The sequence below is a fragment of the Theropithecus gelada genome, chromosome 9, assembly GCF_003255815.1.
Source record: "Theropithecus gelada isolate Dixy chromosome 9, Tgel_1.0, whole genome shotgun sequence".
NCBI lineage: Eukaryota > Metazoa > Chordata > Mammalia > Primates > Cercopithecidae > Theropithecus > Theropithecus gelada.
The window spans coordinates 100950029-100975237 of NC_037677.1; the positions used below are offsets into that span (position 1 = coordinate 100950029).

General features: G+C 52.8%; 1 protein-coding gene across 1 annotated transcript; it reads right to left on the bottom strand.

The window, feature by feature from the left end:
- Positions 1 to 1059: 1059 nt before the first annotated feature.
- On the bottom strand, positions 1060 to 24750 carry ITPRIP (inositol 1,4,5-trisphosphate receptor interacting protein). The gene is given in 3 exon segments (XM_025396841.1): positions 1060 to 1080; positions 1083 to 2721; positions 24610 to 24750. Coding segments are annotated over 2 exon segments (1647 nt in total). The 5' UTR covers positions 2709 to 2721; positions 24610 to 24750.
- Positions 24751 to 25209: the final 459 nt, after the last annotated feature.

Here is a 25209-nt window from a genome sequence, read left to right on the forward strand (position 1 = left end):
TCGAAGAAGTCCACTGTCTTACAGTAGAGACTTTGCTGCAGGACGCAGGGCCAGAAGAGGTTGAGAGGCTTGGCCCTGCGCACAGCCTCTGGGAGTGCCATGGCCTCAGGCGCCTTGCGGTTGCCAATGAAGAAGTGATAGAGCTTCTTTTCCAGCTGTCCTTTGCCACAGTCACCCTGTGTGTCTCTTTTTCCAGGTCAGCTTCTACCTTTAGCATCCATCCTCCCCCTACCACAATGAGAGTCAGAGAGACCAGCTTTGGAGAGAATAAAGAGAGGTGCAGGGCTGCTGAGCTGGCATCCAGTGTGGCAAATGACATCCACCATGCTCGGGATCCAGTACATTGGGGAAAGGACAGCAGAAGGGGGTGCACCTGAGTGAGAAGCATAGCTGAAAAAGTGGCTGGGTTTCTCTATGCCACCAAGTACCCATTTCTGTATGACAGAGACGTTAGTCACTCGGGCCTCGAATTTATACAAGGTCTTTTCTCCAAATAGTATAAAAAAGTGGCAGCCATGGCGGGACCACTATTGTGCAGGATGTGGATCAAAGTTGGACATTCCCACACCTGTCCCTGTTAGTGCTTTGGCTGCAAGATGGTCAGGCCAGGGGCTCCTGGCAATAGCGGTGCTGGGTCTTAACACGGTTCCCTGTCAGCCTTCTTGTAGATCCTCTGCTCATATTCAAGTACAGACTGGATCTGGGATGCAAAAAGAATTACACCAAATCCAATATTTGCATTGTCTCTAACTCAGGGTCCACAGCATGTTCTGCCACCATCTTGGCCATTCATGGTGATCGAGAAGTAAACTGCAAGGGATCAGTCCCTAAACCCAAATAACAGCTTTACCAACAGATCCCAATGGTATGAAAGCAAACCAGCTTCCCGCTGAAATTCTGTTTCCTCTGTACTGTAGGGCTTGGCTTCCTGGCAGGCTGAGCATGGCTCCCACGAAAGCCCGCCTTGTCCCCAGAACAGGGCTAGCAGATGCCACCAGGGGTGTGAACGTGAGGGATGCCCTCATCTTAGCTTGAGGGTCCCACATGCTCTACAAGACGTCAGCTTTTTGGGGTAGGCTGGCGTGGTCTGAGGGGACATGTAGGGAATACTCGCTAATGAGTGCTGGGGCATTCTTGAGCATCTCATAGAAGGAGTCCAGTGTCTTACGGTAAAGACTTCGTTGCAGGACGAAGGGCCGGAAGAGGTTGAGGGGCTCGGCCCTGAGCACGGCCTCCGGGAGTCCCATGGCCTCAGGCACCTTGCAGTTGCCGATGAAGAAGTGGTGGAGTTTCTTCTCCAGCAAGCTCTTCTCCAGGAAGCAGAGCAACTCATGCAGACGAGCGTCCAGCTGCCCCGCCTTCCAGTCGGCCGCCTGCCGGAGGAGTAGGAGGTGCAGCAGGGCCGTCTTCAGGTGGTAGCTGCTGAGCCCGCTGGGGCCGGTCAGGCGGCTCTGCTTGGAAAGCAGGAAGGAGGCTATCTGCAGGCAGCTGAGGTGGCAGGCGCCCTCGGGCAGCGCCTTCAGTGTCATCCTGAGGAAGTGTCGCTCGTAGACAGCAAAGGACAGGAGCCAGTCTGTGCTGGAGGCTGGGGTGCCCTCAGAGGGCTCCCTGGGAAGGTGGGAGACAAAGTACAGGTCCGAGTCATCACACTGGATCACAGGAATCAGGTTGAAGGGCATGAACTTTCCTGAACGGAACTTGATCTTCAGGGACCCCGGGCTGTCCAGCTGGCCAAAGGCCAGGTCGAACTCGTACTTGTGGGCGATGCCGTGCCAGGCTCTGGTGAGGGCCGTCTGGAACCACTTCATGACTTGCATCGTGTCCAGGTACAGGGAATCTGTGGCACACAGCAGGTTCTCCATGTCGCCGCAGGGAGGCGCCATGCTGTTCCTGCCGTGCAGGAGACACAGCATGTCTTCCCCAAGCTTGGTCTTGCCACAGATGCAGCTCAGTGTGTCCCCGTCAGCGCGGACCACCTTGATCTGGCCGTAGCCCTGGCGATCCAGGGGCACTGAGCGGCCGGAGCACCAGAGCTCTGGGTGGAAGCGGTAGGGCTCGGGGGGTGTGAAGGGCACAAAAAGGTGGCACAGCAGCGGCCTGTCCACCTGCCAGTTCTCATACATGCTGTCCACGCCAATGAAGTCCTCCACCTCCATGTCAGTGTCCCGGTTGCAGAGGCTCCTCAGGGCTTCCAGCAAGTCATCTACGAAGCCTTCCAGGAACTCCCGGGTACGGGCTGCATCGGCCGTGGCCCCCCGGATGCAGCGCTCATAAAAGTGGCCAAGCGTGGCCTTGTTGGGCAGGGTGAGGCCCTGCAAGGGAGTGCCCCCCAGCCCAGGCAGCTCATCCTCCTCACCACCCAGGCACTCAGGTGAGGGCCCCTCCTGGTGGTCCTGGCGCCACACCTCGATCATCAGGAAGAGGATCATGCAGAGGGTGCTCCAGAGGTCCCATGCCACACGTGTCTCATTCTGCTGCCTGCCCTCCTCCGCCACCTGCTCCAGTGCCTCCTTCTCGGCTGCCAGCCGAGCCACCTCCTCCTCCAGGCGCAGCTGCTCCAGCTGCAGCTTCTCCTGGTGCGCCTGCATCTTGCGGATGATCTCCTCCTCGTTCTCAGGGACCGTGGTGTTCTCCCGCGGGAACAGCAGCGGATGGTTGATGATGGCCGTCACCACCACCAGACACACGCGGAACAGCCCCATGGCCATGGTTGGAGCTTTCCTGGGAACAGAGGGAGACAGATGGTTACACCAAACTTCCCTCAATGCCACTTCGTCCCTGGACCCCGCACTAACCTCAGCCCCTCAGGGCTGATTAACGTCTTAGTTCTCCCACCTAACCCATCGAGAGCTCCCTGTGGCTGCCTCAGGAGCTTCAGTCTAGCCATGGAAGAGCCCCAAAGGCCTACCCTGGGGTAGACATCTGTTTTTGTCCTACCCAGACATTCCTGGATGGCAGCAGCACTGCACTGTTCCTGGGGACCAACCCTTTTCTCCTACCAGTCCTTATGGCCAGGGCGAGGATATACCCACCTCCAAGCTCCTGGGATGGGCTCAAAACCCAGGCCCAAGACAATCAGACATTCTGCCGCCCAGCTACAGCTAGAGCGATTGGTTCTGGGGTGAGCATTTGATCCAATTCGGACCAATGAGAGACAGATGTAGGGTGTGTTGGGCCTAATGGGAAGAAAAACTCATCCTGTTGCGAGTTTGGTTGCTAGGTCGCTGAGGGAACAGGATTATACCTGAAGTGGGCTCTCGCGAAGGGAGCCCGCCTAAGAAAGACACCAACATAGAGGAAAGCAGAACCCCCCTCCCCACACTCAGCTCTGCTGGAAGGCATTGCTGTCTGAGCTCTTTAGTCATACTAAAGAAACCCTTTTTAAGTCAGTTTGAGTGGCCTTTCCACCACTTGAAATCAAAATAGTCCTGAATAAAATATCCCCTTCTCTCCCAAGTGAATGTCATCTTCCTGCAATACAGTAAAGCCTAGTGGTTAAGGGAGAAAGGGCTAGGTTCCAAACCAGCACTGTTAACTGAATAGCTGTGTGACGCTGGGCATGTTAACACACCTCTCTGAGCCCTGGTTTCCTTACTGCACAAGGGGAAAGCAATAGTATCTCACAGGGTCACGGTACTGATAGATGCAATGATACCTGCAAACTGCATGGCCCAGTGACCAGTGCATAGCACATATTCACTGAACAATAACTTTCGGAAGTAGATTTGAGCCCTTATCCTCCTCTTCTGTAAACATCTCCTTCTGACCTGGAAGAGCTTACCCCAAATTCAGACACACTCTCCTGGCTTTTGTCTTTCCCCAGGACAATCTTGGTGACGACCAGAGAGCAAAGAGTCACTAGTTTCTTCCCACCAGGCATCTGAACTTTAAATCTGACTTCTTAGTTGTGAAAGGAGGCACTCTTCCCCTAGGATAAGTGAATTTTTAAGCCTCAAGTGACTTTTGGAGAAAGGCTAATCCCTACAATCTCTGCAAATCAAAGTGTGGTTCATGGACCAGCAGCTGCAGTATCTCCTGGAGCTTGTTAGCAATGCAGAATCTCGGCCCCACCCACACCTACTGAATCGGAATCCACATTTTCATACCATCTACATAAAAATCTGAGAGGCACTGTCTTACGCTGCAAGCCTTACTTACACCCTCTCCTCTCCTCAGCAGAAACCCTGGGACTTAACAATCTGCTATTTCCACACTGAAACTATCCCCCTCCTTGCTTGGGACCTCCGTGAAGGAAGCAAATGGCCAAATGCAAATCAGTTGAGGTCCTGAGGTTGTTGAGAGCACAGGGCTCTTCGTACCATGCCCTGGTGCACGCCAGCACTGGCTGATAGGAGCTACTGTGCCAGCCTGAGCCCCATTCCCTTTGGCTTGAGCCCCTGACCTGGAATTTGCACAATGAAATTCTTGTCCTAATGGTGCCTAGGACAGGGATTTGTTTCCAGGTAGATACCTCTGCAGGTTGTCCCTGGCAAGTGGCAGTATGGAGATGGACTGAGTTGGCTGCTGGTCATGCCTGGACAAAGCTTGCTGCTCAGATGTGACTCAGACATTCCACCCCATACACAACTGGACAGGTCTGCAGGAACCAAAAGGGTTGGGGAGTGGAGAAGGTCCGTCCTCCACCCTGAGGATTCTCAGCGTACGCCTCAGAGGTGAGCTCTGAAGCGCTTACAGGTTTCCGCTGGAGGAGGAAAGCGGGGACAGGATAAAGTGGAGGAAGTCACACTGCAAGGTGGGTGGGGTAAGGAAAAAGTGCAGGGGGCAGCGAGCCAGCTTTCCTTCCCCAAGCCAAGGAGCAGCTTGCTGGATAGTCGCAGAAACAGGTCAGCTTGGTTTCTACATTCAACAAACATCAACAGAAAGTTTTGCCAGGGAGGGTCCAAGGCATAACTAACTGCGAGGCTGGGTGATTAACATGGGTGAGAATGTTAACACAAAGGTGGAGAGTACTCATAGCAGAATATCAGGCAGCAGCCAGTTAGGAGATAATTTGGGGGGTTTTAGGGTCCTTCAAGGCACCTGGATCACAGGCAGCCACCTTTGGACACAATGGGCCTTGACCAGTCACAGTAATGGCCCAGACAACCACCTACCCAAGTTCCGTGTCAACTCAGGGCAGGATGCCACGAACAGGGGAGTGGGGCCGTGGACAAGCCCTATGGTTGGGAACCCTCCCTGTGTCTACGCCACACTTCACGGTGCTACTTGCTACATCCTCATTCCTGCCAGAGGAGGAAGAGCTGTAAGAGCCTCCTTGTATTGGCGCAGGCAAGGTTCAGAACTCCAAACCAACTGAAGGGACCAACTCTGTGTGCAAGGGGAAAAGAGGAAGACTCGAGAGGAGACAGACTGGGTCAGAACCCAGTATGTGCACCTACTGGAGGTGACTTCGAACACATCACTCCACTTCTCAGAACCTCAGTTTCTTCATATGCAACATGAGAATAATCATATCTGCTGTTATAAAGCTTTAACGAGATAATGCATGTAAAGCGCTCAGCAACAGGCTTGCCCCTGAGCAAGTTTTCTTATAAAAGAAACTGTGATGGGATGGAAATACGCAGATGACCCTGCCTGCTGGGGTTCAGGGTAGAGTGCGCCGCAGACACCCCTACAAGGAACTTTGGCAGGAGGTAGGCAGCGAATAGTAGCACTGATAATTGTAGGATTACAGACAAGACTCAACAGAAGCACCAGGGAAACAGGGCACCAGCCCGGGGAAGGACTGCAAGGAAAGGGGGCCTGGGCTGTAGACCCAGCAGACCTGTGTTCTAACCTTGAGTGACTACAAGTGGATCACGCAGCCTCTGCGCTCCCACGCTTTCCCTGTGAGAAGGAATTAATAACACTGCCTCCTTCATAGGGATGTTGGGAAAGACGAGTGAGATCATATACCTTGGGTGCTTAGCACCGTGCCTGGCACAGGGCAGGCTCCTTCTCCTCAGCATCCACCTACTTCTGCTTTCTCACCTGCTGAGCACAGCAGCCCTGCCCGAGCCCCAGGCACGGAGAGTAAACACACGCTCAAAAGTGCTCTGAAAGCACAAGATGTTCCGCTGCTATTTCTCTTTCTTGGCACACCCCTGGGTCCGCCCTGGCCCCCAGCAAAGGGGAGAAGACTTCAGAGCCTGGGATCCTCCTGCAGGTCAGGGGTTCCCTCTGACTCACTTTCTGACGTAAACCATCTCCCCACTTCCCCGGATCCGATCCCAGCTGTCATTTGGCTCCTTGTTAAACTCTGCACAGGCTGGCTCTGTCTACAGCACCCTATGGGATAGGACAGGCTGAGGCAGAGAATAGGGCTGTGGCCGCTCAGGGCCCACTAGATGGGGCTCAGTTTGAAGCCTCTGCTCTTTCCTCCTCCCAAACCCAGTCATAGAGACACCGCCCTGGGGACCCCAGGGGTCAGAAGAACCTCCTGCAGGCCAAGGGGATTCCAAAATAAACCTTAAAAACTAGTTCATGCCATGATGGGAAGGAGGAGCCAACAAACCCCATTATACCCTCCTCCCTCTGGAATTCAGGCACAACTGACCAGCATTAACATTAAAACAGAGATCCTAAGAGTGACAAAACAGGCCGGGCGCGGTGGCTCAAGCCTGTAATCCCAGCACTTTGGGAGGCCGAGACGGGTGGATCACGAGGTCAGGAGATCAAGACCATCCTGGCTAACACGGTGAAACCCCGTCTCTACTAAAAAATACAAAAAAACTAGCCGGGCGTGGTGGCGGGTGCCTGTAGTCCCAGCTACTTGGGAGGCTGAGGCAGGAGAATGGCGTGAACCCGGGAGGCGGAGCTTGCAGTGAGCTGAGATCCGGCCATTGCACTCCAGCCTGGGCGTCAGAGGGAGACTCCGTCTCAAAAAAAAAAAAGAGTGACAAAACAGACTCTGTAGCAATAAGATACCAAATTTCAATGCAATATAGCATCACATGAGATAGCAGGCCTTGAAAGAAATCAAAGTATTTTACCCCAAAATATAATTTCTTTGACATATTTTGAAATGGCCCTGCAAAGCTGTCTATTGTCAGGAAAATCTACATTCTATACAGTTTCCTTCCCTTTCCAGGTCTCTTCCTGATCCAGGAGAGATTAACTAAGAGTCTGGCACCTTTTTAGGTCTGACAGAGATGTACCATCTCCTCTCTCTGAAATCCACTTCCTGGGACTTCATCTACATAGTAAGAACCATGGTCTCCATGTCCCTTATCCCAGACACTCCTTTCTACTGATTCCAGGTCTTTAGATAATAACTTACTTAACTCATTCAACCAACTACCAAGTCAGAAAATCTTTGAATCCACCTGTGACCAGGAAGTCACTCCTTGCCCTCACTTCAAGTTGTCCCATCTTTCTACACCAAACTAACATATTCCTTACACATGCATTGATGAATGTCTGCCTGTAACTTCTGTCTTTTTTTTGGGGGGGGTGGTGGAGGAGTAAGTCTCATTGTGTTACCCGGGCTAGAATGCAGTGGAGTGATCTCAGCTCACTGCAACCTCAACCTCCCAGGTTCAAGCAATTCTCCTGCCTCAGCCTCCTGAGTAGCTGGGACTACAGGTGTGCCCCACCATGCCCAGCTAATTTTTGTATTTCCAGTAGAGACAGGTTTTCACCATATTGACCAGGCTGGTCTCGAACTCCTGACCTCAAGTGATCTGCCTGCCTCGGCCTCCCAAAGTGCTGGGATTACAGGCGTGAGCACCTGGCCTGCCTGTAACTTCTGTCCCTCTAAAATGTGTAACATCAAGCTGTAACCCAACTGTCGGGGGCACATGTTTTCAGGATCTCTTGGGACTGTGCCTCACGCCTTGGTCACTCAAATGGGTTCAGAATAAATCCCTTCAAATATTGTATAGAGTTGACTTCTCCACAAAAGGGAAGGAAGCAGGGCATTCTGACATTCTGATACAGGACGGGTAGTGAGGAGCCTCTCACAAACCATGGATATGTGTATATGTGTACATGTACTTGCACATACCAGCACATGCCTCCCCAAAGAGTACCCTACTCCCAATTCCAAGGATGTCCACCTCTGCCTTGGCCCAAAGTTCTCACCTCTACCAGGCTCTCCCACACTTGTGGTCTGAGACATCAGCTGGCGGGTTTGGCTTTGAGAATAAACCTGTGTCACTTGGCGGGTTTTTTTCTGTCTGCTTGCCAGGAAGCCAGAAGGAAGCCTGCTGAATTCCTTTCCACCTCCGCCCTTGTCCACAGAGAGGGGCAGCCCATGCAGTTCACAGCTAAAATTAGCCTGGCAATGCTGGGGTCACGGGGCGACAGGGGCTGAGGGAAGACGGAAGTTCTGGGTGGCCCGGACAGAGGGCTGCAGGTGGCTCGCCAGGACCAGTGGTTTACTCAGACCCTTACTCTGAGGCTGGCCAGAAGCCAAGACCCTGGGGGAAATCCAAGACGGCTTCCTTCCTTCACTGAGGTCCCTCACTCCTGGGTCCCCCAGAGCCTGCAGCACTCCCCACCATCGCTTAATCCAATAAACACCACAAAGCATTGTCTAACAGCCATAGCTCTCCCCTTTCTCAAGCCCTCACTAGGATGTACTGGGCACTGCACACACTGACCACTGTAACCTTCTAAGAGGTGGGTGCCATCCCCGTTTTGCAGATGGGTTAACCAAAGCCCAAGAGACGAAGTCATTTTCTAGCCACAGGACTAGAAAAGCCATAGCTGGGCTGAGATTCAAGCTCATTCTCTCTGTCTTTGCCAGCAAAGTTCAAGTTTTTCCACTGTGCTACATGTACGGAGCACATACTGAGTTCGAGGAACATGCTGGACGAGTATGGCCTGACCCCCGGTAGCAAAAGCATTACAATCCACGTGGGAAGGTAGACAGCCACTACGTATGGAGTCCCCAGACAGAATGAGATGTGGGGCACAAAAGGCACTTGAGCTACAGGCTGCAAAATGCAGAGGAGGGAGGGAGCTTCCTTCCTGTTCTCTGAGGGCCTCTCCTTGTCTGGTGCTCTCCCTGCCCTCACCTGTTGGGGAGATGTCGGTGTGCAACCCCTTGGCTCCACCTTCACCTCCTCCTCTCCTTCCAGACAGAATTCCTACAACCAACCAGGAAGAGTAGGAGCCTGTGTCCGGCCCCACAACTTGTTCATCACACCGCTTTTGCCCCACTGCCCACCTCCTCCCACCGAGAGTTGGCTGACCATAGCCTTAAGCAGCATGGGTCAGGGCTGCAAGGATGCCGAGAAGAAGAGGAAGAGCGCGGCAAGCCCAGAGCCGCAAACGCACCCTTTCCACCTACTTTCCAGGACCCATTTTCTTGGCCGCCCGGTATTCCCTCTGGGACAGTGGTTCTCAACCTGCTTAGCATCAACAGTGCCACCTGGCAACTTGTTAGAAATGCGAATTTTCACAGGCAACCTCTGACCTGCTGATCAGAAATTCTACGGCTGGGGCCCAGCATCTGTGTCTCAACAAGCCCTCTAGGTCATTCTAATGCCCGCTCATGTCTGAGAACCATCCCTTCCCAAACCAGGCATCCTCTGGGTAGGAGGGTGGGGCTCCTGCAGTGTTGCAGCAGCCCACATCCTGGAAATTGCCAAGGGCTTGCCCAGCACGCAGCCTGACAGATGCAATTAGCTCTGCTAATTACAACAGCAAAAGAAGGCCTGGCCCTGGCGTCACGTTCAGAGCCAAAAGGAGCAGCTGATAGGTTTCCTTTACGAAATGGAATAAAGGACTGGCTGATGGCAGGGGAAGGCGCTTTTAGCCCAGGCCTTGGGGGTGACTTGGTTCCCTTTCACTCTCTAGGTTCTGGGTCCTCCAAGAAAGAAGGAGCCAAGGGAGACCCGGACTGCCATGAGTTTGGGCTGAACTCCTACTGTATCCTGGCCTTGTGCTGCAGTTTCTCAGCCCCAGCTTATGAGGTACACAGTTGTTGGGGGAAAAGCAAGCCAAAAATTTAAGCAAGTCAGAATACAGAGTTGAATTTGGGTTTCTTTATTTTACAGAGGTAGAAACTGAGGCCTCAAGAGGAGCCATGCTAGGCCTGGAGGGTGGGTGGAGTGGAAGAGGCAGGCTGAGCATCATCCCGTGGACCCTCCCAGGGAGCACCTGGCAGTGATTCCAGCACAGAACAGGGGAAGGGTGGTGAAAACTGAAGATGTTTTCATGACTAGCCATTTACGAAGCAGGTACCCGATACCAGGCAGGATGCTAAGTACTCTGCATGTGTTTTGTCACTTAACTGTCACAACCTCATTTAGGTAGTCGCATTAAAACTCTTACAGATGAAGAGACTGATGTTCTGGGAAGGTCACTGGGTGGCCTCTAGGATTTCTGAGTCTGCAGTGCATGACTGAATGTGAGCAGCACCTAGGCTGAGTCTGCCCCTCCCTCTGGTCTCCTTCCACCCCCTCAAGGGACTGATGGAAAACTGAATGAGTCCCTTCTCTTCCCTCCTTGTTGCCTAACTCAGGACAGAGGACACAGCACAAATGGCTCAGTAACACTGGATCTGAATGTGTCACTGCTCAGCCTGATTGGCTCCCATCCTTCCAGGACAGTGGGAGAGGAGAAAGGCCTTATCCCAGCAAGTGCAACGCCTCAGAGCTGCTCCCACCAGGGCATCTCTGGCTGGGTCCCTCTTCACTTGCATTTTAAAAAGGGGACAGGAGAGGGAATATAGGGGGGCAGTTGAGCAGACTGGGGCTGGAGGCTGGGCCCTGGAAGGGAAGGGAGGGACAGGCAAATAAAGGAAGTGAGGAAAGAGGAAGGAAGAGGACCAACAAAAAATCATTGAGAAAGTAGGTGGAAAGGGTGCGTTTGCAGCTCTGGGCTTGCCGCGCTTCCTCTTCTTCTCGGCATCCTTGCAGCCCTGACCCCATGCAGTCACCTGAGCCCTCTCCCACTGAGCAGGACCATCATGTTGGCCAGCTCACCTTCCCCAGACCTGCCACCCTGTGGCCACTGGGCTCCTTCCCTTCCTCTCTCCAGACACCTGTCTCGAGGACCTAGGTTGTAAAATCAAGTGTCTGGGAGGGCCAGCCCGCAGGGAAAATGAGCGGGGCTGTGGTGGACAGTGAGAGGAGGGGACACTGGTCAACTGGATGGCACATGCTTTGTCTGAAGGGGTGAGTCCCCATGCCACACATTCTGTGCACCTGGAATGGCAAGATCTTTTTTTCCCTAAGAAAAGCCACTAATCTGGACTTTATCAAAATCCTCTCATTTTTAAATGTTGGCTGCTATTTCAAAAATTCTTTAAAAACCATGTGAGCAACACTGGGTGCAGTGGCTCACACCTGTAATTCCCAGCACTTTGGAAGGCTGAGACAGATGGATCGCCTGAGCTCAGGAGTTCGAGACTAGCCTTGGCAACATGGTGAAGCCCCGTCTCTACCAAAAATATAAAAAAATTAGCTGGGCGTGGTGACCCATGCCTGTGGTCCCAGCTACTCAGGAGGCTTAGGTGGGAGGATCGCTTGAGCTTAGGAGGCAGAGGTCACAGTGAGCTGAAATAGTGCCACTGCACTCCAACTTGGGTGACACAGTGAGACCCTGTCTTGAAAAGAAAAGAAAATGAAATAAAATATGTTAGTGACCACCCAGAGCCTGTGGGCTGTGGTCTGCAACCCCCCATGAAGCATTCCTCAAGGTAACCCCTAACCCGGGACTCTCCTTACTCCTACCCCATCAGCAACTGCTCAGCAAATCCACTATTTCCTCTGAGTCCATGACTCCCTGAAATACCGGCTCCACCTTTCTCCCCAAACCTAGGCCTGACTCTACTCCTGTGCCTCCTCGTTGGCCCCAGCAATCACACTTGGGATAATCCTAACCAGCACTTATGAGGGCTGACTCTGTGCCAGGCCTTGCAGGAGCTTAGTGTAAATGCCAGAGCAGATTTTCTTCCTTCCCCATGGCCTCTGCAAGGACTAGAAGAAAAGAGAAAGAGGCTTTGTTGGGTTGGCATCCTGATGACTTTTTCTAAGTCCCTCCCTCTTCCAAGAGCGAGCCTTGAATACACTTAATGCTTTGGGTGGGTGGGACTGGGCACCCCCTGAGTCCAGCCAGTGTGTGCACATGCGGACAGCAGAGGCTCACCTAAGCCAAAAGGCCTAATGGTGCCGCACTAAGGAGCACTTGGTATTACAGTAAGGTCTGTGGGCCCCAGGAGCCCTGACTGTCCCTCCCTAACCCAGGGGAGAGCCCAGACTGACTGACTGGGATGCTGGGCTCAGAAGCACCCGGGGGTCAGTCTGGACCTTGGTGAGGTGGGGCAGCAGGACAGACAGCAGAGAGGGGAGAGCTCCAGCCCAGTGCCCACCTGAGGTGGCCCGACCGCCGAGCCGGCGGGGAAGGACACACGGGGCAGGAGCTGCCCTGTTTGCTCCAGCGAGCCTCTGTTGTCTGCACGTGAGCACGCTGGCTGCACTCACAGGACGTGCTGCTCACACCCGTCGAAAGCATTACGTGCTCTGAAGGCCCACTCTCAGAAGAGGGAGCGGTTTCAAAAAGTCACCAGGATGCCAACTCTATCCTCAGGACTGGGTCATGGGGGTGGTCTGCCAGCCAGCAGAGGCACAGGAAGGACAGAGGGCTGGACTCTGCCAACTCTGGGTGGGTGAGCCACATCCTTCCTGTTCCCGCTCCTCCGCCGGCTGAGCAGATGGAGAAGGCAGGGAAGCCATCCTCTCCCAGGAAGGACAGAGTGTCCCTCCGTCCAGCCGCTCTGCCTGCCTCCCCCAGCAGGACATCGCAGAAATCTCAGCATCTTGGGACAGACAGACAGACAAAGGCCTGATCTCTATGGCCGGGTTGTGGAGAGGACAGTGAGAAGAGATTACAAGGAGTCAAACAGTAGCAGAGACAAGGAGGGGGCTCCCCTGCAACCCCTGAGCTCTGGCCCACACCGCCTTTTCTCCCACCCATCCCCTCCAGGGCATCTCAGATACGTTCAACTGTGTGGGTTGAATGGCAGCCCTCAAAATATACATCCTCACGCTAGTCCCCAGCCCCTATGAATGTGACCTAATTTGGGAAAAGGGTCTTTGCAGATGTGATTAAATTAAGGATCTTGAGATGAGATCATCCTGGATTACCTGGGTGGGCCTTAAATCCAATGACAAGTATCCTTATGAAGTGACAGGAAAGAGAGAGACAGAGGAGAGGTGAGGGGAGATGGAGGCCGGGATGGGAGTGATGCTGCCACAGCTGAGGGTCACCTGAGCCAACAAGAGCTGGAAGAGGCAAAGAGGGACTCTCCTCTAGGGTATCCGGAGAGAGTGTGGCCCTGATACTTTGATCCTGGCCTCCAGAACTCTGAAAATAAATGCCTGCTGTCTTAAGCCCTCCCCGTGTGTGGCAACTTGTTGTGGCCACCTCAGGAGACTACTGCAGTCTCAAATCGCGATGCACCCTCCTCTCTCCCAGCCAGCTCCCCTTGCTGACCTTCCTCTTTGTTGGAGTATCTCCAGTCTCCCCAGCCACCTCTGACCTGGCCTTTGCTCTGCACCAAAGCCCGGGGATTCCATGTGAAATGGTATCTCTCTCACATACTGGCCAGCGTAGGCCTTTGGGGTCAGCTCGTCTGAGCTCTCCCTAACACCCCAAAACCCCCAGTTAGCTCCCCAACCCTGCACGTCTCCCCTCCCCATTTCAATGGAGTCTTGTTTCCATGGGACACAAGTCAACGCTTTAAGAATGTTCAAGGCCTGGCCCAACCAGCCTCAGAAGTCCTCTCGGTGCCCTCTCTGCCTGGCCCGGCCACTTCAGATCATCTCCTGTCCCCCAGATACCTCCTGCACCTCCCCACCATTCCCGGAAACATCCATGCTTCACCTCTGTGCTGGCCGAAACCCTACCCAACTGACCTCACAGCAAGCCCATCTCAGAAACCACTTCCAAGGAGCCTTCCAGGATCCCAAGACAAATCCCTTTCTTCTAAGGGATAGAAGAACAGGGGAGGGGGACATAGGAATTAGGCCTCACTAAGTGCAGCCAGGCCCCTCATGTAGGTCAGGTGGTTCTGTAGATGCACCGGCACACAGCAGGCACCCAACTGTGGCTGGTCCCGTGTGTCTCTATCTTTGAGTTATTGCATGTAACCCACGCAGCAACCCCGGGGGAGGGGGCCAGGAGCCTCACGTCCCTGGCAGGAGCCCAAGGCGCTGAGAGGTGGGGCAATGCGCCCAAGGTCGCACAACAGCCTGGCTCCAGGCCCCGTGTCACCCTGGTGTGCCCAACGGCTGCCTCTGTCCTTGTCTTGCCCCATCACCTTCCTCACTGTGAGCTCCTCCAGGGCGAGGGCAGGGTCCTGTTTGTCTTTGCATTCCCCTGAGCAACTGGCATAGACCTGTGCTCCGTGCTAAGGACACACACTATCCTGGGAGCCCACAGCTGACACCACGCACTGGAGGCACTGCTTTCACAAGAAAGCTCCCCACAAATGCCCGCCACTCGCAGGAAGGAGGCGTCTCCTACAGCCAGCCTGCGGGGTAAGGTCTCCCTTGGCCACCAGGACTCCCACCTCCGGTTTCTATGCCTGAATCACAGTCCCAGCAATGTGCCCTCACCACTTCCCGTTGTCCTACATTGGCTTGGTCTGGGCTTGTATTCCTCCAAATTTCCCCTAGCCCTGTGGTTGCATCTCACCCACAGGGTGCTGGTTTGGAGACAGCATCAATACCCACCTCAGGGCAGGACATGCCAGAGTTCCCACGAGTCGTCCCCTTTCTCTCTCTCCACCCCATGATCTCACACCCCCTGCCTCCAAGCAGAGCCACAAACGTTCAGGCAAAACCACACTTTCTCGGTGGGGCAGGGAGGGGAGGCTGCACGCGTAGACGCAGGCTCCGCACAACAGCAGACACACTGACTCAATGGAAAGGGGAAGGGACTGGAACAGAACCCGGGAGTAAACACAAAGGAAAACAAGGAGGGAACAAAGCCCTCCCTTTGGCCACTCCCCGCCCCCTCCTACTTTCCCCCTTTCACCGAGAAACTGGGATGGATGGAATTAAATAAAGGGCCAGCACCCACCTTCCTTTTGACCCCTGGATGGGAACAAAGACAGCCCAGCTTAGACAGACACCCTGCCTCTAGGAGATGGGGGAGGATGAACCCCCCAAGGCCTTGTCCATGGCCTCAGAAAGGCTTGTTCCCCACCACAGCCTCCCCACTCCACTGGTCTCTTACCCACGTCCTGGCTTCCTGAGATTCTGGGCCCCACACAGCGAAAGAAATCCCAGACTGTTCTTCTAAGCTGAGTCCCCTGCAGCTTAGGCAGTACCTGACACAAAGCCTGGGCCCCAGCTGGGCTGGGGAGGGCGGGGAGGGGAGAGGAAGGGAAGCGCTGTGGGCCTCCTGCACGCATACATACACACACACACACACACACACACGCACGCACACGCACACTCTCCCTGAAAAGATCTAAAAACCCCTTTCATCTCAATAAAGGGGAACAGTAACAGACACAAAGACAAAGGGGAGGCCAACCCAGCTGTAAAAAAATTAAGAGCGTCTTTGCTTATGCTCTGCTGCAGGGATCTGGGCTGAACAATAGAGCCGGGCCTCTGCCAACCCTCCTACACCAGTTAGTCAGAGCAAACCAGTCCTCCTCCTCTCTGGAAAGCAGAGGGCCCACATGGTAAGGCTAGGAACAGTTAGCAAAATTGCTCCCAGAACTACCTATGACGACTCAGAGTCACACTCCCTACGAATTGCACAAAACAACCCTACTATGACATCATTTTCTAGCCACAGGAACGGAGCAATAAGGTGTGATGCGGGTGCTCCACCGAGGCTGTGCTGGCACCCAATAGGTGTCCAAATAATGCCTGCTGAATGCATGGACCCGCACTCGTATGTGTATCAGTCAGACTGAGGTGGGCAGCAAGCAGCCACTGATAGTATCAAGTTCACATTTCCACTTCCTAAGGTCATCGAGAAAGAAACAGCCCAAAGCTCATCAGCTAAGAAGAGCTTAACAGTTTGCAGAGGCTTAGAAAACCATTGCTAAGGAGTCAAACTCTGGAATCCGATGGCCTGGGTTTGAATCTTGGCTCTACCACTTGCTATGGCAATAGTGTCCAATTTACGGCCTTGTGGACCATCTCACAGTCACTCAGCAGGGCTTGGTAATGATACTGCTGTTGGCACTGGTACTGGTGCTATGGTCGGGTCTCCCTTTGGATTTGTTAAATCGTCACAGTTGCATGTTAAGGAGTCCTCTGGGAAGAAGTGGGTGAACGACATCCCTGCAGCTCCTCCAGAAGCCTGGGGAGTATGACTAAGTTGTCTCCTCCACCTCCTTCTAAAGGCCCCAGGAGCTGACACAGAGGAAGAGGAGGAAGTTTGGAGACCTAGGAAGGTCAGCAGCACCCTCCCTCGCTCCCTCCAATCTGGCATCATTGACACTGGCAGCTCTTCCATTAGGTTCTGAGTACCCAGCGTTGGAAGAGGGTAGATGCTATAATGATGAATGCTTGCTGAATACATGAATGGAGTTAGGATTGGGATAAGAACCTCACTCACTGCCTTTACTCCCAGGAGCAGGAATCTGAAATTCCTGGAGTGAAGTGGGAAGCTCTGGATAAAGTAACTTCTATGTTCTTTCTTCCTGGGAGGCACGCTGCAGTCAGAAAAGCAACGTGCTAACAGTCTAAGTGCCTTGGAAAATGTAAGCAAAATCCCTTCCAGACGTAGCCCTGGAGACAGAAATGGCTGCAGCCCCGTTTGGTCTGGACTGGCCTTCATCTAACTGCAGGCGGACTCACTGCCAACGTTTAGAAAATGGCCCAGGAATGAACCCTGACACGTTTGTCTGACCCTCAGCTGCCGTGCTGTGGACATCTCCCTTCTTGCTCAAGCTTCTTGTAGAAATGGATGATAAACAGAGGATTACAGGGTAAGAGAAGGAGCAGAGAAGTAATTCTTCTTTCAGGAGAAAACTGGACAAGCCTCAGGGCCCTGACACACCACGGGAGGGTTTAATAAATTACAACTACTGCATCCCATTTATTGAGGCTTAAGCATTGTGCAACAATGCTTTACACGTATCATTCTCACATTAAACCTCTGAAGCAGGCACTTATCTCCATTTTACAGAAAAGGAGACTGAGGCATAGAGGTGAGGCCCCCCACCAACATCATAGAGCCAGGATTTGAATCCAAACCTATCTGACTTTCAAGCCTATAATCTTCCCATGAAGCCACAAGCTGTGCTGCTCAGTGACTTGGTATCTGTGAAACATTAGGCGTGTACCTATGGACTTTCCTCGCCTGGACTGTTTAGGGGAGGGTAGGTGACAATCTAGACAAAATGTGGCTATGAAGCAGGGAGTTAAACCTAATGAACTTATGAGACTCCTTTCTACCAAGATTCTGTGAGGGTGGCCTGGGCTATTTGAGATAAAAGGAATGGAAAGCCTTCTCTGCAAAAAAGGGAGTGAGGGCTCTCTTGACACTGGCAGGTAGGTATGTGTTGGGGTGAAACATCAGGAAGTGGCATGAGTACATCAGGGACATTTTGGGGCAGCACACAGGGGTAGGACCCAGGCAGCCCCTGCTCTCCTACCCTCCAGCCCAGGCATGCGGCACCCCTGCCTTCTTGGGAACTTTGGAACAAAGTCTCAGCAAACAAAGGACGCGTTCATAAACTTCAGGCGGGTCCCCTGACGGCTGCTAAGAGGCTATTGAAGCCAGTTCCCATGAGAACAGTATGTTATGAGCATGTGCTTTTGCACTAGCGGGCAGGGCCAAAATAATGACAGCACCTTCCCTGCTGCTTTGATACAGGAGGAGGGGGCGAAGGTTGGGGGGACTCCTGCATCAGCTTCAGGGAAATGAAAGGAGAGAAAGCAGTAGCAGCCCAGGGTAGTATCCAAGCTGAGCCCCTCTTCCCAGGCAGTGAGCGTCCCACTGTGTTATGCACCTGGAAGTGAGTCATTTGATAATTGTGGGGCTTTGTATTTTTCCTAGGGACTTCCAGCAGAGGATTGCAAAATGCTAGGAATATTATCAGGAACTGGTTGTTACTGTGCCCATTAAACAGAAAAGAAAACTGAGTGCTGGAAGGGAAAGCCTTTCCTTCCTTTCATCCTCAGATAGCTCAGGCCACACTCACAGAATCTCTTGGCAGAAGGAGTCTCCAAAGTTCACTAGGTCTGCTAATATCAGAGTGAGTCACAGCAGGAAGGGACCAGAAGGCTCAGGCCTGGAGTTGGTGGTCTGCTTGCTGTCTTCTCAGTTTTGACACTTAAACTTTGTGGGATTCTTTATGCCATCTGTATGTTTTCTGGGCTATGGTGTCCAGATGCCTGAGGTGGGAGAAAGAGCCTAAGGCTCTGGGAGAGAGCAAAGCTAAGTTCGAATCTCTTCTCTGTTGTTTTCCGTTTGGGGCAAGTCCCTCTGAGTCTGTTTTTTCACCTGTAAAACTAGGATAATACCCACCTTGAAGGGCTGTTGTGAGGAAGAGAAATAAATACGTATAAACCCCTAAAATGGGGCTTTGATCAGTAAATGAAGCCACTATTTTTTTTTTTACAAGGCCATTCTACTTATATGAACAATATCATATCCATAATGGTGGATTCAGGACCAGATTTGTAAATAGAATCACAATCTGCAGGTTAATGATACTCTAATTTTCATTTATAAACCTGAAAAAGCTAGGTGCATACAAGAATTAGGGCAATGACTTTAGCCACTGATACCCCGGACATCAGAAAAGCACCTGAAGTTATGCCTAGTTGCACAAAACAAAAACTTTAATCAGGCGCCTTCGAATGGAAGGACAAGGCGATTCCTGAAACCTCTAGAGAGAGACCTACTGTATCATCTAGTTTTTCATCTTTCTTCAGGGCAGGGAGTCCTCCCTTTCCTGCCTCCTTCGTCTCCTGTGCTGATGTTTGGCAGCCCTTGCTTAGGAGGAGCAGCAGGCATCACCTGATAAGATGTGACAGAAACCACAGGTCACCAAGTTAAGAGCATCAGAACTGCTGAGTGACCTCAGCCTTGTAAACAGTGCCATCCCAGGGACAAGGTGGACATCCATGGCTGCCCCCTCTGACTCCACTCCCAAATTAGCAAGTATATCTCAAGCACATCCAACTGAAAGCATTCCATGAATTTAGTTTAACTCATCTAGAATTCCACAGGGAATGCTAAGCTGAGTGAGGTGAACTGTGAGACAGGATTCCTATCTCCAGTTGGTCCTGCCTCTTGGGGCAGTGGATTCCATACACTCTTCCTCTCCATGTGCATTTCATCATAAGGCTCCACAAGGCCACTGAATCCCTGGCACGGGCCATGCATAACATAGATGCACAATGGCTGCTTGATCAATGAGGCCCCTGTAATAAGGATGTGAGTATCCTATTTCTCACTCTCTTTTGTTGGGAGGTTGAAGAATAGAAAGTCACTTTTCTGATGGCCCCAACACTGCTCCAGCCTGCCCTTCCCCTAACCCTCCTTACAGATCCAGGCTGCAGGAGGCCCCCTAAGGAGTCCCGCTCAGAGAACTGAAGGAGACGGCAGCTGTCAGCACTGGGCTCTCTGACCCAAGGCCTAAAGACACGCCACCAACAGACGCAGCCCAGATCTGAAACTGCAGCACCTCCCTCTTCTCTTCACCCTCCCGCTAACTGGGCCCATCCTCTCCCCAGTCTCTGAGAAACATACCTGTGAACGTTACACCTTCTATGTCTCTTCCCTTCAACATGCGTCTTACACTTGAGGCCGATTTTTCACCTCCCCGTCCATCTTAGGGTGGAGGCGTTGCCCTGAGCAACAGTGATGTCACCTGCAGGGTGCTTCCATTTCACTGATGTCATGGGGTGAGCCTAACGGATGGGGGGGATGCACTCTCTGTGGGAAAAAATGTCACAGGTCCTAAACTGTTGAGGAGGGGTCTGCAGGCCTCTTGGGCACTCCCAAATGACCCCTTTCCTCTCCCAGAAGAGCTCCTCACCCTTCCTTCCTCTCTGGACGCCTGTTGGAGCTCAGGCCTCAAATCTGACTTTCCCTCTGCCAGAGTCAGCCAAAAGATCAGCACGAGCAGCTCCAAACAAACTGCTGGAAAGAGCACTGAGGATAGATGTCCTCCCCGTCGAGGATAGATGTCCTCCCCGTTGAGGATAGATGTCCTCCCTGTCTAGGACAGATGTCCTCCCTGTCTAGGACAGTCTAGGCCCCTACAGCCTTGTCCTTTGTCCAGACCTCAGAGGAGGGAGCATGACCTGATGGGGAAGTTGGGGCCCAAGTCGGCAGAGAATGCAGACCTCCAATTGACCTCTGCTGTCCCAAAGAGCGCACACTGGCCAGATTTCCAGTCTGCGCCAAGCACGGTGTTCAATGCCTTCTGCGCATTGTCTGGCTCAACCCTCCCCACAGCCCTGAAGGTCATCCCCATTTTACCGATGATGTTACCGAGACTTGAAGAATCAAGGCACCTGCCCAGCTACTGAGAACGCCCAACAACTGAGTGGTGGAGCCAGGATTCAACTCATGTCTGCCCCACTTCAAAGCCCATGCAGTCACACCTCCTTGGCTCTGGGCACCTGGAGATGCGGCTCACTAAAGATGAGCCATGAAGGGCCTGGACAGAGACCAGAAAGAGCCCTTTAAATCCAAAGAGGCCAGCTGAGCAGGGCAGGTTGCCTGAGGCAGCCAAAGCAGGCACTGCTTTAGGAATGCTTCACCCTTGGCCTACACAGGGGATGCAATAACTGGCCAGCCTTGGGCCAGCCTCCATGCTGATTAGGGAACATATATCCTTGCTCTATGCTTGGCTTTCTATTGATCCATCCAGGTTACCTGATGCTCTTGATTTGCATATAGCATTTACTCTCATTGCCTGGCTCTACAACCCTAAGATTGTACAGTAGTTACTGAATTTACACACATGCAAATCTATGTCTCTGGGAGCTAATGCTTGCAAAGCACTAAACAAATAGGTAAATAAAATAAAAAATTACTACATTATGAAAGAGGAAAGGGAGAAATGCTACCAGGATTTCTCAGGGAAATAATGTCCTTGAGGCACTGGCCAAGGAGATGCCCACAGCCAGGCTGATCTGAGTATCCAGTCTACCTGGCAGGTATCTTTCTGCTGGTGAGAGGGCCGCAGAGGTAGACAAAGCCCTGCACTCTTGGACATCACTGTCCCTCACCCCCACCCCATGGTCCTCCTGCCTGGTTCTGACTCCAGCTTTGATAAGCGCAGTCCACCTTCTGGTCTTTGGTTTCCCATATGGCTTGTCCAGGACACAGGGAAGAGACGACATTCAGTCTGTGTGATGTTTGCAAAGTCTCCTTGCAAATTAATAAACCAGCATTCTGACTCCTACACCCACTTCTGGGAGCTTTCTCAGGGTGAATCAGTAGCTCAAGTCCAAACCACTCTGAAAATTATGGAAATCGGGTTTCTGAGTAGGCACAGCTAAGAGCCATCCCCTGGGACAGGCGATGTGATCCAGGTAAACACCACCCTCTGAGCAGTCTGCTGGGCACCAGCTGGCCCCTCCCAGGAGGCATCTTGACTTCCTCACTGATGAGAAGCCTATTTTGTTTAAAGTGCCTATTGACAGGGCATAGTGAAATGCTCGGTTCCAGCTAATTAAGCGCTCAGCTGTACGGTGTGGAAACTAAGCGATCATGTATATGGAGCTGTGATATGGAGTTTCAGGAAGGGTTCCTGGACGAACTTGGGAAGGGCATTTGTGGGTGAACAGGACTTCAACAAGGAAGCAAGAGACCACAGATGGGGATCAGGGGTTTGGAAGGTCGGGACAGTTGTCTCACCTCCTTCCACTCGCTGTCTGTCTAGGTCAAGACCCTGCGTGCAGCCACCGCCGGTTCCCTCTGAGCCACACCTAGGGGCACTTACTCATCACCCTCATACCAGGCCCCAAACTGGATCTGCCATCTCATACCGCCCCAGAGATTAAGGAAAGTCACTTGATTCTTGGGCCAGGCTCCCCATCAGCCATCAAGGCCCAGCTTTGCCTCTTTCTTTCCTCCTCTTCCTCCTGCCAGATGAATTTCCCCTCCTTCCTCCACCTGGGCTGAGAACAGGTATTTCCTCCTTTGAAAAAGAAAGAAAAAGGCAACTGTTCTTCCCCCTTTCCCACGAGGGTTGCCAATTAAATTAGCTTTTTAAGCTTAAGCTGCTTCTTGGTCTATGAATGTCCAGTGATTGAGACTCACCTTCCAGGCTCCAGAACACTTAACATCCCTGTGCCTCACTTTCCTCATCTGTAAAATGGAGTTAACAATACCTAACTCATAGGGCTACTGTGAGGATTAAATGAGTTAATACAGGCTAAGTACTTTTGGGGGAAAAAAAAAAAAGCCTGGCCAATGTTAAGCCCTAAATAGTGGTTGTTTATCAGGGCTGCTGTGAATGGTGGGCCAAGCAGTGTACTGCTCAAGGCACTTGGCTGAGGGGTGAGGATAAATCCAGCTCACATGCCACTTGCCCAGCTACATGGCTTGGCTATGTCCACTCAAATAAGGCCAGTATTTCTAAGAGGCGTCAAATCCCATCCTCTTGCCAAGACGGAGCACCTTATTCTAATTCATGCGAAGGACTGAATGGGCTAGCAGCAGCCCTGGAGGTTATCATGAACAGTTCTCAGCATCCTCGTGGCTCTGTACTCCTCCCCAGCAAGACTGGATGACAGAAGGGTCCAGGATGGCCGGTGTCATCCATAATAAAGTCCTTCTCAGCTCCCAGAACACTTGGAGCACCCGCCCCTCCCAAGCAGGTTCTCCATTAAAGCCCCACAGGCTGCCGTGCCACCTCATCCCTGCTGGGGCGGACTCTCAACTCCAAATATGGAACCTGAGTCTTGGACTCTGAAAACACCTTCTCCTGCCCAGTTATTATTTTTTGGGGTGGGGGCAGTGGGGCATGGGGGGGTAGGTGAAAGCCAGGGTCTCAACTCTGTCACCCGGATGGAGTGCAGTGGCATGATCCTAGCTCCAACCAAATGATCCCAGCTCTAAGCCTCGAACTCCTGGGCTCAAGCAATCCTCCCACCTCAGTCTCCCAAAGTGCTGGGAAGACAGGCATGAGCCACCCAGCCCAGCCTCTTTCCTGTTGACGGCCACCTGTCTCTGCTGACAGCTGTGAAAGGAAAATACAACCTCAGGACCCCAACCTCAGGATGCCAAAGGGAAAAATTAAGCTTGGGAACTGAGCCATGCAAAAAACAAAACCGAAAACTGGGTTCCTTTTGTTGCCAAACAGATAGCTATAATTTCACATGCTTACTTTATCTTATGTAAAATGTAGAGTTACTGAGCATGAGAAGAATGCACCCAGGGAGAGCAAAGAGTCAGTGTAACTACTTCATGGTTACCCACAAGTGGAGAAAATCTGAAGGCAGAATGGCCTGGAGCAGCAGCGACACACACGAATTAGCAAACAATGAAAGCCACTTAGGCACGTGGGCTGGAGGGAGGACTCAAAAACACAGTCTATTCTGTTCTCATAAGGGGGAAAGACAGCAATCCACTTTTCTGATAATCTATTTTCAGGGCTAACCTGGGCCTAAAACTGCACCAACCACGGATGAACTTTAGCTGGCAGTCAGATAGACTTGGTTTGTAAAAGGCAAGAGCCCTGGGTCATATCCAACAAAAAAACAAGAAAATAGAACGGGACCCCAATTTAGATCCAAAAGACCAGAGTGCGGATTGCGACCAGTATCTAGTACTCTACTATTTGTGAAATGAGACCAATATCTGGTACTCTACTAGTTGTGAAAGGGTGCTTTTCTCACACCAGGAGAAGGGCAAAAGGCAAAATGAGGTCCCTGCCTGGTTCCATAAAATATTTTACCTTCCTGGTCGGCGGCAATTTTTTTTTTAAAGAAAAAGCGTTTTGGATGGGGAATCCGGCCCCGGAACTCCTTGAGTCTTCACCTGGCAGCCAGAATGGCGAAGTCACAGGGATGGGGCTGAGGGTGGGGTTAGGGGTGAAGTGGCAGGGTTATTTGCAGCCTCAAGAGCAAGTCTGCACAGCGTGAGGTCTGGTCCACTAATAGTCCCGAAAGAGGAAGCGCCTGGGACTTTATCCGGCCTGAAGCAGCCCCCTAACTCCACTACCAGGAACCAAGAAAAAACAAACTTCACTCCCATTCCTCCCTTACAGGAAGGGAGGGAAGGGGAAGGGGAAAAGGGGGCAGCAAATGAGCAGGGCGACCCCGCTTTTCTTTCTGCGGTAGCGCTCTGCTCAGGATGTGAGAAGTAACGGGTCACCTGGGCACTACGAACAAAAACGTGGTCCCGCTCTGGGCTCCGAGGCTCCGCGCGCCTCGAGGAGGAACTGCCCGCAGCCTAGCTGGAGCGAGCGCCCGCGACGCATTCCCCCGCACGGCGGGAACGAGACGCGTGACCGCGGGGAGACAATGCGCCCGCCTGGGCACGCGCGCTTTAAGGGGGTCTCCAAAGTCAGCCCCCACCCGGGGGCCGAGCAGGCGCCCGCGATCCCCACACCCTCCTGCGCCCCCTCTCTCGGCAGCCATCTCCCGCACAGCTCCTCCGAGTTCGCGGTCTCCATCGCGCCCTTCTTCCTTTAGTACACTAGGCTGCCCCGGGACTTACGATTGGCCTGGGTCCCGGTCCCGGTCCCGGTCCCCGCCGCGGGAGGACGGCTCCAGCACAGGCTTTGCGCGCGGGTCGGGGGCCGGGGTGCCGCAGCTTGTAGGTGGCTGCGGCGGAGCTTGCGGCCCTGCACTTAGAGGGTCCCGCCTTCTGGCCTACAGCGGCCGGCTCTCAGAGTTACTCATTTCCTGGATGTCACAAAAACTTTTTCCTCCTCAGAAGAACAAAACACCCGCCTCTACTCGCGGCCGCGGAAGCTCCTTAAGGAGGACCGTGTGGGTTTTGGTGGTTGGGCCCAGGGTCGGCCGGGAAAATCTGCCCAGTGGACCCCAGAAACTTCCCCCGCATGGCAGAACTGGAGAGTGACTGGGAGAGACGGAATCAGGCCACTCTAGTAAACTGGAGCGAGTGGACAGGGGCCCGGAGAGGACGCCCTTAAAAGTCGTTCTAAGCAGCGGAGCGGAAGGAGTTAAGTCCTTACAAGTCTGGGAGAGTTTTCTGCGGCGCGTTTTACAAGTGGCGGAATTCATGGGGCCACCTATTTAGTCTCTTGGAGGAAAATATAACTCTAGACATAACGCCAGCCTTTTTCTCTTGTGC